The 16,765-nt window shown below is 35.9% G+C and overlaps 1 protein-coding gene across 2 annotated transcripts; it reads left to right on the top strand.

Moving 5' to 3' along the window:
- The first annotated feature begins 757 nt into the window (after positions 1–757).
- LOC132307736 (B3 domain-containing protein Os07g0563300-like) lies at positions 758–15,549 on the top strand. Of its 2 annotated transcripts, XM_059805577.1 has the most exons (8): positions 761–1,162; positions 3,696–3,777; positions 3,917–4,015; positions 4,258–4,394; positions 4,607–4,706; positions 11,613–11,787; positions 12,224–12,303; positions 15,257–15,549. In XM_059805577.1, exons 1-8 carry the CDS (start codon positions 1,044–1,046, stop codon positions 15,293–15,295), a joined length of 831 nt encoding a protein of 276 aa, XP_059661560.1. In that variant the 5' UTR covers positions 761–1,043; the 3' UTR covers positions 15,296–15,549. The 2 variants fall into 2 exon arrangements, with proteins under 2 accessions (XP_059661561.1, XP_059661560.1); XM_059805578.1 differs by lacking the exon at positions 12,224–12,303 and having other exon boundaries at positions 758–1,162.
- The last annotated feature ends 1,216 nt before the right edge of the window (positions 15,550–16,765 follow it).

The raw sequence follows: 16,765 nt of genomic DNA, 5'->3' as shown, positions 1-16,765 counted from the left end.
CCTGCACAAACTGGTCGGGAGCTGGAGCCGTTCCCCTGACGAGGCCATGGCAGGCCGAAACCAGTCAGCATGTATCATTGGGAGGGCAGGTCGTGGTGGCTGACCAGGGCGCTTGCGCGAGCTGAAGCAACGCCTTGGTGCCGCACGGGCCGTGCCGCTGCGCCAAATCTCTAGGCCCGTGACATTTCGCTCTCTACATTCTGTCCTCTCTTCTTTGTTTTGATATTTTTGTTTATGTTAATTAATATTTATATAACAATAATGAAATTATCTAAAATAATAGCTTTTTTTTCTTTTTCTTAAAACAGGTTGATGGGTTGATCCGGCCCATTTTCATTCAACCTATATTTAGCATGTTACAAGCGGATTGAATATGGTTCACAACCCATATTCGACTGCCCATATTTAACCCCGTTTATATCCAACCCAACCCGCTAATTTGTCACCCTTGCTATAAATAATGACGTGTTAATAAGTGCCTCTTCAATAAAATGATAATTTCTAAAATTTCTCTTAGAGATTCATTTCCAACCATATTAAAAATAATAATAATAATAAATAAAAAAAAAAACAGATTTTTTTTTGGGTATCTTTTTTATTCTAAATTTACTTTTGTGTTTTTAACCTTTTTTTTTTTTTTTTTTTTTTTTTTTTCACACACAATGATATAGAGCCAGGTCAATTCAGAAGAGTCAATAAAGTAACGCTCCAGTGGCTTGATGATTGTTACACAGCCATAGAAATAAACCAAGATACGAGCTTCACAATATCTAAAATGTTTCAACATTTAAATAAATTACATGATCAAGATCAAATTGCCCTAAAATCCATTTTATTTCAACAAATGATATCTTATTAAGTTTTACCAAGTGTGAACAAAGCTCAGCTCCGACTCATGTCATAATTACATTGCCACTCTCTCTACACTTATTCTAGAGTCTTTATCCTCAAGAAAAGATTTGTTCTTAAAAATCTGAGTCTCAAACATCGATATTAATTTGTCTCTCTCTCTAGGGTTTTCTCTCCAGAGCTTCCTTCCATATATGGCTTCTTCATCGTCTCGAAAGGCCTGCTTTCAGTGTGAAAACTCCAATTCTGTCCGCTTCAAAAACGGTTGGCGTCTTCGCAGCGGCCAGTTCGCTCAGTTATGCGATCGATGCGGGTAATCATTTCAGTGCATTCTCCCTCTCTATTCTCTCTCTATACACATATGTGTCGGTGTATTGTGTATAATCGATTTATCTGTTTGAATTATTGCTAGCGTGGTGTTTGTGGATTTGCTTCAATGAGGTTACATTCCTTGTCATAAAGCTAGTGATCATGTGTATAAATTGGTTATTTCATAGGTTGTTGTCTCTTCTAATATCTTAATTTGGATGCATCAATTTTGCCTCGATCAATTTCAAGTGCAGACGTGCTTCCTGTTTCCTTGCGTCTCAAGTAATCTATGGATGGATATATGTTGTTTGACAGTGGAGTCTAATTAGTTGTAGCTACTGGTGGATCTCTTTGGATGTTCCAGGGTTCAATTTATTGTGTCTATACGTGAACTAGATTGCTTTTGTAGTATTTTGAGGTCAGGGTATAATCTGATACTCCTATATAGAAAAATTTCAAGTTATTGCTTTCATTTGTTCGTGTCTGCTCTTTGGAGTTGAAATATATGCTATTGAAGGCATTGATGACAATGTCTAATTTTTCACATTGTTTTTTAGGTAAATGATTTTGCACTGTTTATAAAGGAGAATAATTGATTTTTCTTTGGGAAAATTACCAATCAGTCCTACCTTACAGCTTTTCGGATTTAACTTACGAATTTGACATTAATTATTTTAGTTTATCCAAATTATAAAGTGAAATCATAAACAATGGTTGAAATCTTGTTAAATAAAGTAGACTTGTCATGTATGTAGATGAATTGATTTAGTAATCTCCAAAATATTGTACAAGAATTTTATTTGAATTGAAGCAATCTTTTATTTAGAAAAAAAAAAAAAAAAAGAAAAGAAAAGAAAAGAAAAATTGGAGATAAAATGAGAGAAAATCGGATAAGATGGTTTGGACATGTGTAGAGAAGACCTTTAAGTGCACCACTAAGGAAAAGTGACATTGTCCACATTGAGGGTAATACTAGGAGAAGATCGAGGAAGACCAAAATTAACATGTGAAATTAGTTAGGAAGGATTTGATAGCATGTGGATTGACTGAGGACATGGCTTTGAATAGAGCAGAGTGGAAACAAAGGATTTATGTAGCCAACCCCAAGTGGTTGGGAAAAAGGCTTGGTTGTTGTTGTTGTAATTTTTAAGAAAATCTGAAGTATAAACAATTTGAAAAAGTTGAAAATATTATTTGATTGTTCATGAACATGTTGCATAAAATGAAATCATGAAAAATTTTAAACATTTTTTCAGTATGTTCCTTTTAAACATGTTACTATAATGTTCACTAAAAATAATGAAATTCTAATAATTAGTCATTTTTTTTTTTTTTTTTTTAAAATGTATGTTTGGTGACAATAAGTGCTATATGCTTTTTGTTGTTAAAATAAATTGATTTAAGTTTTAAAAGGAGGTAAATGGTATAATTAATATTGTTATGAGAAAAGGGTACCATTAGTATTTCAATTGAAAAGGACATGGGGAAGTTCAGAGTTATGAACTTAGTTGGATACATTTATTATAAGCAAAACTTTATCTTCGTAATAAATTTCTTATGACTTACCTGTCAATATGATGGAAAAGTTTAATAAGTGACTTTTAGTTTTTCTTTTTAGCCGCGTACTTTAGATTTGCGTATATCTCCTAGATTGTCTTTTCTGTTGTGAGTTTCGTCACCAAGGGATCACAGAATGAGATTCCTTGTGATGCAATCCGGCACATTAAATATGATCCTCAATGAGAGAAAGCAAAACGTGAACTTGAGTCTTGACAGCCTCTCCCCAACACCAACCTGAGAGAGAAGAAAAGCTTACTTTGAATATATATTCAGAATTAGTAAACTGGATGTGAGTTGCACACTTGATAGTGCTCTTGCAAAATGTTGGGTCAATAGAACTTAGGTTGACATATTTTACCGATCAGAACTAGAGTTTGTAAATTTGTTTTTATTTTTAGATTAGTTAGAATTTTAAAAGTTAGTTAGTATAAGGTTGGTTACCACTTTATCATGGTTAAAGATGGAATTCAAGCTTCAACCAAGGGCAAAAGGGTACTTTTTGACATCACGGGTTTAAAGGTAAATTGACGCTACTATGCAATCACAATGAATTACGATTCATGCATTCATCCATTAGGATTTTGGGAATTTATGACTTGATTTGGAAAATCCTAAGTGACATGTATCACAGTGTTTTTGGAAACTTCTTTATGTATAGGATTCTTGAGCACTTTGATCAATCGACTGATCAATTGAAGGCCTATGGACTCATGTTGGTCAATTGACATGTTCCTCAATAGGTTGAGCCACTCACGAAATCAATTTTCTTTTCACAGACACTAAAAACCTATTCTCTCTTTAACTCTGATTTGTTTATAAATACACTATTATAGTACAAGCCCTAAGAGTAAAGGGAAAGAGAATATATACATAGAGATACATAAGTTTAGAGATATTTGCAACATATTTTTAGTGGATTCATATATTTTTCTATAGTATAGTTTGTTAGTATGTGACTTTTTCGTATTTGCATCTAGTTCTTTGTATGAGGAGGGAAGATTCTGCGAAATGTTTCATTCAAATGATGATGGTTGGAGGGATTGTGAATATTGTGGGAAGGTGAGTTTAAATTTCCATTCTCTATGCGCACTTTTTTTTTCTTCCCTAAGAGTAAATTGATGGACAAATAAACTATCTATTGAAGATGCATGGTTTTAGCATTGTCTTATATATGTTAATCTTTAGTCTTTTGTTGCAGCTGGTTCACTGTGGGTGTATTGCATCATTCCATGCATATATGTTATTGGACATTGGTGGAGTGATTTGCATGGAATGCTCAAAGATTAATTTTATTCGGGTAACAGTGAACTACTCTGATCCTTGTCAGTTCTACTTTTTCTGCCCCATGTGTGCATATTCAATCTTTTAATATTATCATCCTGTAGTTAATGCCATCCCTAGTTGGTTAGGGGTCTTTTTTTCTTGATTAATACTAATTTCTGAATGAAAAACCAACTGCGATGCTTCAGCCATATAATTTAATTTGCTTACTCTTCTTCCTCGGGTTCTAAGGTTTTATTTCGACGCTTATTATTTCAGGCACGAAGACGTTGCCTTTCTTCTGAAACTCAGATAGGAAACAGAGAACCTCAAGGGGATGCTGCTAGGGATCTCCACATAGATCCTCAATATTGTCCTCGGGTGTCTAATCTAGAGGTACAGCAGGTCTCTAGAGGGTATCCTGTATTCTCCATTTGTCTTCTTGATTTTGTAGTGTTATAAACTCTTTAGGTATATTATCAATTGATATTATAGAAGTATTTTGTTTTGTTTACTCCATTTCATTTTTTATAGTTTATTAAGCTGGGCATAACTTTCATATGAGCTTTCCATAATTGTACTTCAAACTCAACGTCATGTCTGCTTACAGTCCTTGACCAAATATAAGCTCAAATTCCATTGTCATTCCTTTGTTTGAGAAATCATTGTCTGCTAGTGATGCTGACCAGAAGCTGGCTCGTCTTGTTATACCAAAAAAATGTGCGGAGGTGAGTCCATATACTCCTATTTTTGAATGAAATATTTTGACGATTTAAGTTCTTAATATCCTATGCATTATAATTTTAATGTTTTTTGATGGCCTGGACATGCTACTACTAACAGTGCAAGTGCAATGCGAAGGGTAGCATCTTCGAAAATGATTGAAGGATTCTGTGTTAATTTTTCATCTTTGGAAAATGATGTATCAATCCATGTCATGGTTATCTTATGCAAACTCTGTTGGATCATATTCTTTGGTATGGTAGTTGCATTCTGCAAAATCTTAATGGGCACATTTGGTTGATGGGAGTCAAAAGAAAGAATAGCAATTTCATTTTTGTTCTGTCTGTTCTAACAATTGGTGTGTGCCATTTATAATAGGAATCTAATTTCCTTGAGGACGAGATACACTCAATGGTGAGCATCTTATTGCCTCTAGGTTGAGTTATATTCTTATTCCTATTTCCATTTTAACCAAATTTTAAGTGTAGAAGTCTGACAACAATACTTGTTAAGCCAATAGGAACTAGTAAATGAAGTTAATTATTGAAAAATGAGTTGCGTTACAAAAGCCCATTACTTACTCTTGCTTATGCAAGATACTAGGAGGGATGAACTAAAAACTGACCTAACGTTCCCAACCTTAGGCGTTATGAACCTCATTATGCTCAAAATGACTGCTCATGACATGAACTCGCCATCTCATACTTGGCAGCACATGTTTTCCCCACCAGAGAGACCACTCTCTAAATTTCTATTATATTGTAATTATAAAAATGATTGATGTTATTTAACGATTCCAATTTGTAGTATTATTTTCCAAAAATTGTGAAACGATAAAATAACTTCAAACAGAAGTCATAGTGTAAGTAATGTTCGGATAAATTTTCTAGGAGAAACATCTGTTTCACTCTTGCCACATGCTCTACATAAGACATAAAGATGCTGCTTGCCAAGCCTGATAAATTCTTTTGCTCTCACATCCACTTGCCTAACAGTCATTAAGAGCTCTTATAGATTGAGACATTACCAATGGCACTCAAAATAAATTAACATCTATGCACCACAATCCATTGGCCATCTTTAGTGGAGAAGAAGATGGTAGTGTAGTGGTCTTTTCATCTTTCTTACACATGTAACACCAGTTAAGGATATATTTCCCCTCATCTTTAAGATATCCAAAGCGAACATCACACACAGAAGGAAACTTTTGGAAGTTAACATAACAGTATAATCTTCCAAATTCCTTTCCAAGGAAAGTCAGGTCTATCTCCACCACACAAAACCCTATTCTAGGAACGAACCCCTAATCGGTTGTCCTCATTAGATATCTATCTCAAACCATCCTCCTGCTCTCCACAAACCTGAACAGGGCATCCACTGAATCCAACTCTGAACCATGATAGACTTTTGAGAAAATGTGGCATTTCTGAACTGTGTTAGTCCTACACATGTGCAATGTTGTAGAAGTATAATACAAAACAGGTCCGTCTCCATGCGAGCTTGTAACCTCCATAGAGGTCCACCCTCTGCAACTGCTCCCAACTATTCTTTGTTGCCCTCCTTTATTAGCTTTTAGGATCCATAGCGAACCTTCACAGTCATTTTCCTAATAAAGCCAGATTAAACTGCAAAACGTCATCACTCCAAACCCATCTGAATACAAGGAAGAAACATAGTTTTTAAATTTATAAGATAATGGTTGAATTCTTCCCTCATATCCCTTCACCAGAAGTCTTTCTATATATTTATATATTTTTTACGATTTTTGAGCCACGAAAGTTGGGATGGGAAAGATACGCATCAGGTACTTAAGCTAAGCAAGCTCGATGAGGTAATTTTGGTGAGAGGCAACTTACCTACTTTAACAGATATTGCTTTATTTATTATTATTTTTTTTCAATCTGTTCAGTCTCTCTTAAAATCTTTTGATGATTGTGTCATCAGATTGGTATTACTTTTAAAGATGCACGGCACCGCATGAGAGGCCCAAGTAGGAGGATGGCTTGACCAGAAAATATCAGCATATAACCCAAATATCTGGCCAACCCTGTAACATCCCCATCTTCTTCGGTAAGAGTAATCTCACTCTTTGCCACATTAATCCTCGATCCTGACATAGCCGCAAAGCACATGAGAATTGAGAGTACATCGCATATATATATCAGTTTAATCTCCTTAGAACTATTGAAAATAATGGCATCATTTGTAGAGAGGAGATGTAAGCCTCCACCCACACTGCAGAACTCACACTGTGAAAAAAGTTCCCATCCACTGTTTTGTGAAACATCCTGATTACTGCTTAGAACCTCTATCACCATAATAAAGAGAAAAGGAAAGATGGGATATCCTGCCTCAACCCAACCATTCAACAAAAGTAGTGGACCATGGAGATGCTTCTTTAATCCATCTTATCCACTTGCCTGCAAAGCCTGTACAGTACAGAAAATGAAGAAATCCCCAGTTAGCATAAATCTAAGTTTTCTCAATATCTAGCATACAAATAAGCCCAGTATCTTTGGTCTGAATTCTTGAATCTACACATTCATTGGCTTCAAGAACATTCAGAATCGGACATCCCCCTACAATGTATTTCAAGCAGAGATCAAAGTCCCACGATTGTCGATAGTTGAATCCTGTAGATTTAGTAAGATAATAATTTAAGATAGTTATATGGATATAAACAATATGCAGTAAATTATTTAAAATCAATAGAGTTACTTAAATTATTATTATTGTTAACTACCATCTACTCTAAAAGCTTAAGCTATTAGAGAGGGTATAACTTTATATTCAAGTCCTTCAACACACCTCTCATGTGTGTGGCCTTTCTTTTTGTCCAACACTTGTTTCAATTTTAATTATTAAGGTGAAAAAAAAAAAAAGGTGACGGCGAGGTTTGAACACAAGACCTTGCCTCTCTGATACCGTGTTAACTACCATCTACTCTGCAAGCTTAAGCTGTTAGAGAGGGCGTAACTTTAATATTTAAATCCTTGAACTATTATTATTATTTTCCCATATATATATATATATATATATATATATATATATGTATAGGAACCCTATCCATATGGGATAAAGGCAAGGATGATGATGATATGTATTTTAGGAACTAAAATCTTTTGTGCGCATACTATTTGGCATTAGAGTAAGCAATTCTATCTTAAGATTTCTTTTGAAAGGTTCCGTTATTGTATATGTTAACTGTTGTACAGTATTGTATGAGTTGTCGGAGCAGTAGTTGGCTAGAAGTAATAAAGACCATTCTTCTCAAACTCCCCACTAATCGCTTATTCATCTTGAGATCCTGAAAGACACAACGGGAAGGAGAAATTATAACTAAGCAATTTAAATCTAATATGATTTTGCAAATTGACAATAAATTGAATGAAAATTAAGGGATATATAAAACTGATGAAAAATTGAGACCCGAAGTGCGGAAGGTATCGATTCCATGAACAGGTGGTTTGGCACAATTCACTGTAGTAACAATCGATGGTGAGAAAACATGAGAAATATCATAAAGAAGAGATGGATTACCTTTCATGTGATCGGATGCCCCTAAATCAATGATCCAAGGTGCAGAAGATGAAGCATGGAGACAGGTACTACTTGAAATAACAATAATAACGGTGGAGGAGGGCTGATCTGCACGCTCACGCTTTACCAGAGAATCATACTCGGCTTTGGAGAGAACGAATTGTTCATTCGCATGAGTGGGAGTAGTCTCCTCCTGAACCGAAGCTTGATTAGCCGAAGCTGGCTTGCCATAAAGAGCCCAACAGAAGTCAACACAGTAATTGTTTTGGCCACAATGAGTGCATTTCTTGCTGCCGCGACCCCTTCGCCGCCACGAGTACCACTACTTGGGTTGGAAGGACCTCTGCCCCCTCGTCCTCCACGGGAGTACGCTTCTTGCTGCCGCGACCCCCTTTGCCGCCACGAGTACCATGACCTGGGTTGGAAGGACCTTTGTTCCCTCGTCCTCCACGTAAAGTATTATGTTGCTCAGTAGGAACAACAAGAGCAGAGTGGTTGTACTTCTCAATCGCAGGGGCATGAATAGATGTTCTTCGAACTTGACCAAAAGTCTCCCTAGCTGTGGGTATCTCCTTGCCAGACAAAATCTACAAACTATTCGGACTGAGTTCAGGTTTAAGTCCAAATAAAAATTTTGCCACCCAAAACTCCTCCCCGTGCCATTTTTGTTGTTCTACGTCTATAGTCAATGGTTGGTAGACATTTAAATCTTCCCACATAGGGGTGCACAAAAAATTGGTGGAACCGGAGAACCAAACCGGTGGTTCAGTTCCGGTTCTCATAGTTCCGGTTCCAAATATTTAAAACCATTAGATAACGGTTTGGTTATGGTTTCGGTTGCACACCTGTGGAAATCGAATCGAATGGAATCGAATCGAACCGAACCGAACCGAACCGAACCGAACCGAACCGAACCAAACATATTAATATATATTTGGTTATATAATTATAGCTAATATAAACCACTATCAGATCCGTCACATTCCACTAGTAATCACCACTGTCCGCGTTAGTGTCATTGACTCACAACCATGTAACCACTGCCGGACCCCAAACACATCTTCAATTCATTTAACTCAATCACCTTGTGTATGTAAATTGTAAAGTTGTAAACCACTAAACCTAGACTCTGTGTTGCTTCAGCCGTCATCTCAGAACTTAGACTTCTCAGTTATCGCCTCATGATTTTTTTGTGGTTTTTGCGTCATGTCAAATCCCAGTTATGCCTCTGTGAGTTTGCATGCTTCATCTCATATTGGCTCGATAAGTTTGCATGGTTTAACTTTGAAGCCTCCTCTTACCCTCTCAGATCTACAGCCACAAGTGACTCAAGTAGCAATAGCATAATGAAATTGGTTCATGTGGTTATCAGTTGATTCACTCTTTTTGCGATTTTGCTGTTGTGTTTTGTTCAAGGTTCCATGGAATGTAATATTATTGACAATTAGTTTACTATTCTGTATATATATATATATATATATTTTTTTTTTTTTTTTTGTCTATTGTATTTTGTTTTCTCTATCATCAGGCTCAAATCTGTTTGCAAACTTTGCATAATATTCTGATTATTGAAAGTTCAATGGAGTAGAAAACATATAAATTTTGGCCTTTTAATTAGTTTGAAATTGTGTATAATGGGAACTGTGGAACCGAACCGGACCGGTATTTACGGTTTGGTTCGGTTCGGTTCAGTTCCATGTTTCAACGGTTCGGTTCCGGTTCTAATTTAAAGGAACTGTTGGGAACAGTTCCAGATCCGGTTCCGTCACTGCACCGTGTGCACCCCTATTCCCTCATACCTTTCAGTTTTGAATAATAATCTTCAACGGAACGATTTCCCAGTTGGAGGTACAACTGATAAATAGGAGAAATGACACGTCGTTGAATATCTTAGGCTCCAACCTTTTCCATAACCAAGTCATAATCTGACTATCTTCTTTCTCCCAAGCCTCAATAATCTTTTCGTCACTGGTGGGTTTGGTTGATTTAAGGTAGGATAGTTTTCCTCTAGCCCGTAAGAACACCTCTATGGCTTGAGACCATTGAAGGTCGTTCGAGCCTTTCAGTTTGGTGCTGATGATTGACCCAAGAAGATGAGATTCCTTGGTATCCATAACAAGAGTTACCGAACAAATGGGATACAGTAGGGAGAGGGAGCCGAGATGAACCCGAGAGAAATAATCGAGGAGAGAGCCGAGAGAGACTGCTGAGACGAGAACCGAGATTGCTGGGAAGAGATTGCTGAGAGAAAGCCAAGATGGAATCAAGATTGGAGTCTGAATAAGACTGTAAAAAAAATAAATAAATAAAGATACCATGATGACAGAGAGAGAGAGAGAGAGAGAGAGAGAATATATGAAAACATATATATTATTGAATGAGTAATACAATAATACAATGGTGTTTATACAGGAGAAGCTACAGGGGTAGGTGAGTGGAGAAGAAGTAAACCCTTTACATGTTAATGCTATATGTGGTAATGAGGGGTAGGTGAAGGTGGCTACAGAATACAAAAAACTTTAGTATACAATGTAATCTAACTGTACACGTACACGTGTGATAGCTCATACAATACTGTACAACATTAACCAAACACTTATATGCAAATGAAATTTCTTCACAAGAAATTTACCTGTGTTAAAAAATTGGGATAAGAAAATTTGATACCCTAGGATTGTTGGGCATCTCATACAAAGGTCTAAGATGTTGATTTTGAGACCCCTTTCATGCCTACTAATGCATTCTTATTGTTATCTTTTCCCCATCAATTCATCATGCTCCTATATTAGTTTGAAAGGTCAAATTGGTCGTTAAGTTCTTTAAAAAGATACATTGGTGTTAAAAGTTCATGTGTGAGGTTGGGGTTTTCTATGTTAAACACTTTCAAAATATATATATATATTTACTATATGTTGCAAAAAAAAAATTAAAAAAAAAAATTATTTTTAATATTTTCCTCCTTTTCTTTTCTTTATCTCTCTTTTTCTATCATTACCAGGTAAGAATTGTGTTATATTGAAAAAGGTTGAACAAAAACAAAACTTTTCTCACAGAGTAGGTAAGGGTAGAGAGAACTCTCCACTTTGAGCTTCTTTTTGGGCTAATGGATCTGCAAGGTCATTATCAATCCAAGGCAGTTGGAATGTGGTGCAGAACCTCAGTAGGGAGGGGGTTGTACTTTTATCTCTACTCAGTGCTAAAACATGGTATCATTAATACGTGATTTCCTCTGTGTCTTGACAATTAATCATCCTAAGGTTTCTAGCACCCATATAAGTGCATGAAAATAACTTAAGTTATTAGGTAAGGATGCATGTTAAAAGTCTGGATTTAATACTAACTTCAGTAATAAAATACTCACAATGTAACAGGCTTTTTTCCCCAACATTTCTGTGCCACATGGGTTCCCCATCAAAATCCAGGATACAGATGGCAAGGAATGGGAATTTCAATTCCGTTATTGGCCCAATGGTAGCAGCAAGATGTATGTTTTAGAAGGGCTTAAAGATTATATGATTTTGATGCAATGGCAAGTGGGTGACATTGGTAATTACGCAATCATTTGTAGATTAAAGTTTAGAGGACCTTCAACTTTTTGATTGTTGAAATTGCTTCTGTTGGAACTGGTATTTGAGTGGTATTTTGCCATGCCTTTTAAAGTCATGTCAAATGGTCAAGTAGTCATTTCCAGTTAAACTCTCCTTGCCCGGACAACTTTACTGATCTATTACTTCAATTTTGATTACTCTGTATATGGGTTTTCTTAAAAATATGAGTGCAACTTTTGGGTTTTTCTTCATGGATCTTAGTTCGTCCATCATAACGAACAATTTCATATGTTAGTCAACAGCATAAATGTATATGCTGTCTAACCTGAACTTTTCAAGGCACTTGTACATTCTCTTCTGAACTTGCAATTTCTCAATCATGTGCATTTCATGAATTTTCCTCACCTTAGACTAACACTGATGTATTTCTTCAGTGACATTTTATCGTATTGAACCAGAGGGAAAGCTGGTCATGGGATTACGAAAGACTTTAGCTGGGCCACCACCTGATGAGGTATTGCATGCAAAAAAAAAAAAAAAAAATCATCTGTTGGTGTGTGTGTGAAGTGGAATGTGTGCATTCTGGATGCCTGTTCATTATTTTACAATTACTGCATGAGGGATCTCATATGGTATTGTTGTTATGTCGTTAGTTATTTGTTTTGCATTATACACCTCTTCTAGTTTGTAACCTTAAGAGATCCCCGGGCTTTGCTTTGGGGAACCTTATGGAATGCATGGGAGATGCAAATTTGACGGTTATCGGAACATATTTTTTTATGGCTACTGTTTTTCCTAAAAAACTACTAAATAACATTACAGAAATAATTTTAGTTACATGGAAGTTGCCACACCCCCAAACCAAGCAACTTGCGTTTTTTTTTTTTTTAAATTTATCTTCTTAGGTTCAATAATTGATTGAGGAGTCGATGGACGTCGCATTTGGTTTTGGTAAGATCTTTGGTGTGGTGATCATCCACTATCTCATACATTTCCTAGATTATTCAGTATTGCAGTTGATAAACACGCCTACGTAGTTGACTGTTATCGGCTTGATAGCAGCGAGATTACGTGGGATGTGCATTTTCGGCACTCTTTTCAGGATTGGGAGATAGATGAGGTATGTGTTTTTCTGGATCTTCTGTATCGGCAGGAGGGTGTAGGCAGAGATAATGACGATTTGATTTGGGTTCCTTTTTCCCACGGTCGTTTCGAAGTAAGATCCTTGTTCTTATGTTTGTCTAATTTTGATAATCGAGACTTCCCGTGGAAAACTATTTGGCTTTCCATAGCTCCAACTAGGGTGGCTTTCTTTGTCTGGACCGTTGTTTGGGGTAAGATTTTGACAATTGATAGTTTGAGGACAAGGGGCAATTGTATTGTTAATCGGTGTTGTCTATGCAAGAATGATGAGGAGTCAGTTGATCACCTCCTTATGCATTGCCCTGTGGCGAACAACTGTTGGAATCTTATTGTTGGGTTGTTTAGTATGTGTTGGGTAATGCCACGATCTACTAAGGAATTAATTCATGTTTGGAGAGGATGTCGTGTGAGAAGAGACGTACGCGATTTCTGGAGAATTGTTCCACATTGTGTATGGTGGTGCATTTGGAATGAGAGAGATAGTAGAATGTTCGAAGGGAAAGGGTCGCCTACAGCAATGGTGAAACTATTCTTCGCTCTCTTTTCAATTATGTGAAGAGGAGTTTTTGCTCCTCTTCTGAAGATTTAATTATTTTCTTGGATTCTTTGGGGCCTTAGTCCCGGTTCCATTCTGTAATTGGGACGTGTTCCCCTCTTGAACGCCTTTTTTAATGTTATTTTTATTTAATAAAAAAAAAAATAATTGATTGAGGAAAGGATTGAGGTTATTAAATTAAAAAAAATTTAGGCTGAAATTGGTTATTGAGGTATAGTCTCATATTTAGGTGAAAAAATATTGAGAGAAAAAGAAGCAAGAAAAGAAGATTTTTCTAAGAGTTGCGCATAGAGTTGCAGAGGTTTCTTTGTCTAATATTAGGTTGCGTCACACATCACACAATTCTTAATTTTCAAAAAAATTAAATTTATTAAATTGATAAAATACATAATTATTTATCGGCTTGTAGACCATTTCAATTATTGAGACCATGACTACAAAATAGGTAACTTTTGAAACATAATTATTAAACCTATTCTAGACTCAATAAAGACGACTCAATAACATAACTGGATTCTTTTTCCTATGTCCAAATAGCGCTGACGATGTCCAACAATCTATAAATTACTTTTAAAACCTTTGATTTTTTAAATTGTAAGAAAATATAAATTAAACTGTATGATGTTGTGGCCCAAATTTTGTTTTGGCCACAGGATTTAGGGGTGGCACCCCCGAGAATTTTTTTTGACCCGTTTTTTACTCGTGGGGTGTGGACCGTGTTTAGAGCTCTCTTGTAACCTGTTATATAAGGGCGTTTAGGGTTTAAAGTTTGACAACCAGAGAACACTGAAAATCACAGGAAAGAGTGATAGAGAAAGCTAGGGTTTGGGGGCTGAAACTTGTAATCTCCTATTTTTTGCATAGTGAAATTTTTCGTCAGATCTTCACCGTGGAGTAGGCTTACACCGAACCTCGTAAATCTTTGTGTTCTTTGTGTTGCGTGTTTGCTTTTTTGTCGTGATTCTGGCTTTGTTCTTGGTTTGTCGTAACAACCTGTACCTACAATATATTAATCTAAAATAATTGTAAATTAATACTCATATTAAATATTGACTTGATTAGACAAGGTTTTCAAATCACTCAATGTGAAATTTCTTATTCGTCTGTTATCTTTTTATTGTGCACTGCATAATCCTGTCAAGCTTCTTATGAATGACTTGTCACAACCCACTGAATTTGAATCACAAAATATATATATATATATTTCCTAGTTGGGACTCACACACACTGCTTTTACTGAGGTTCTAACTCCTGACCTCCCTTTGGGAAGTAGGAGCCTTGTACCGCTAGGCCACATGCCTGTTGGTAATCACAAAATATTGTTGTCTCTCTCTTTCAGAGGGAATATAGACATATGCAGCAGTGAGATCATTTGACTGATAAAAATCTTGATAAGCCACTTAGGAAAATAAAAAATAAAAAATCATGAGAAGCGAGTTACTTCCCAGTTAGAAGTTTAAGGTGTCCTATAAGAGCAATCAGTGGGGGCAGAAAAGTATACCAAGTAATTGTAGAATTCTGTGAATGACTTTCATTTGTGACTCCACTTAGTCCAGTTTTATCTTGTATACTATTGGAATATAGAAAATCAATTATGAATTCTCTTTTTGGCTGAAAGTTTAAGAATAATATACTGTCCAACAATTTTTTTTTACTCAATCTCTACATGTCTTTGGTGTTCTCTTGATATTTGAGTATTCAACTTCAATGCTGAATCAATGCAAATATTTTAGTCCCGCTAAAAATTTTGTGCTTTTCCTTTTTGCAGATTTCGCCTCAAGATCGTATTCTCCAAAAGCCATTGTGAAATTTGTGCTTCCCCCTGGATGCTATTGATGGTTTTCGATGCACTAGTCTTTAGTCAACCAACTGGCAGTTGGTGTGTCTGTCATAGAACCTCCCGTCTCAAACTTTTAAGTTACTTTACCTTCCTTTTCTTTTTCGTTTTTTTTGGTGGTTGTCAGATCCTTGAATGTTTTGTAGAAGTAGATTTACTTGCTATGCAATGTGTAGTTGAGGATTGTTCCGTAGACAAAATTTATGTTTGCTTGGCCCCTTGAATACACTCGAGTGATTAGGATATCTGCATTTAACGGGCTCTGAACAACAGAATATCACAATGAAGCCAAAATCCTCACAGCTGAACAGTATAGTCTATACCATTTACAGGAACGTCCTGCGCTAGACAATGCTTCCGGTCCAAAACCACAAATCTACAGAGCTCCTCAGAAATTTGCAGGACAATTGATCCTTTTGTGGTTGAACCGTGACTCGTGTAAAAAAAAATTGAATTAGGAGTTTCAATGGGCAAGGCTAGTGTGAGGGCCATGGTGTGGTGGTTTGTATGGGGCTCAAACTCAGTAGTATAGTCAATATAAGAGAACCTCTAGAGGTCAGTTACTATAGCTGAAGAACAGTTTTGCAACAATATAATCAAGTGCACTTTTGTGGCAACGTTGGTGCAATTGATTATATTGTTGGTTCGGACGTTACGAAATGTTAAAACAAGTTCAAACTGGTTGACATACTATGCTTTGTTGCTTGGACTGCGAAGTAGTACATTAAAAAAACCATGATTCAAAACGAAAATTGGGTGATGATTTTTTATTTATTTTTAAATGATCTGGTCGTGTTTGGAAATGGAATTTCAATTGTATATGTATTGCATAAGTACGAGAGAAATGGCAAGGAAAAGAAAAATGTTAGGTCAGCTAATGAGCTTCCTAATTAACTTTATCCAATTTCAAGGCAGAAGTAAAGTGAGAAGAGGTGGTAATCACATGTGCGATGATTAGTGCGGTTAATTGGAGATCAGTCATTTTCATGATATCATCGCAAGTGAAACGATATTTACTGGTAGAAGGGTTTTTAAAAATAATAATAATAATATGGGTTAAGTACGCGAAACCCTACATTATGGATATCGTGAAAGAAAAAAAAATACAAAAGATTCCCGTGGAATATAAAACACTCATCTACTTTAAATTTGGTGTAAATAACCCCGTCTCGTCTGCATAAAAAATTAAAATATCTTCTTGTTAACAAAATAAAATAATATTAAAAAAATAAGGTAAGATAAAATGATCATTGATGGTAAATAATCCTTTACATGGTACGTCGATCTCCAGTGGATCGACAATTATAAGTTGTTTGTTTGGTGAAATCTACCAAAATTATTAAAATATTTAAAAAATTTAATTGTTCTTGTTGGGCATGTGAGGAATTGTGTCCCAAATTGTATTTCTAATTTGGCGTTGGAATTATGTATTGGGAAGAA

Source organism: Cornus florida, unplaced genomic scaffold, assembly GCF_030987335.1.
Source record: "Cornus florida cultivar Cherokee Brave unplaced genomic scaffold, ASM3098733v1 CherokeeBrave_3.0.0_Hap2_Chr05, whole genome shotgun sequence".
In the NCBI taxonomy this organism is placed as follows: Eukaryota; Viridiplantae; Streptophyta; class Magnoliopsida; order Cornales; family Cornaceae; genus Cornus; species Cornus florida.
Note: the sequence above shows the minus strand (reverse complement) of the source record. Positions and strands in the feature narration are given on the sequence as shown.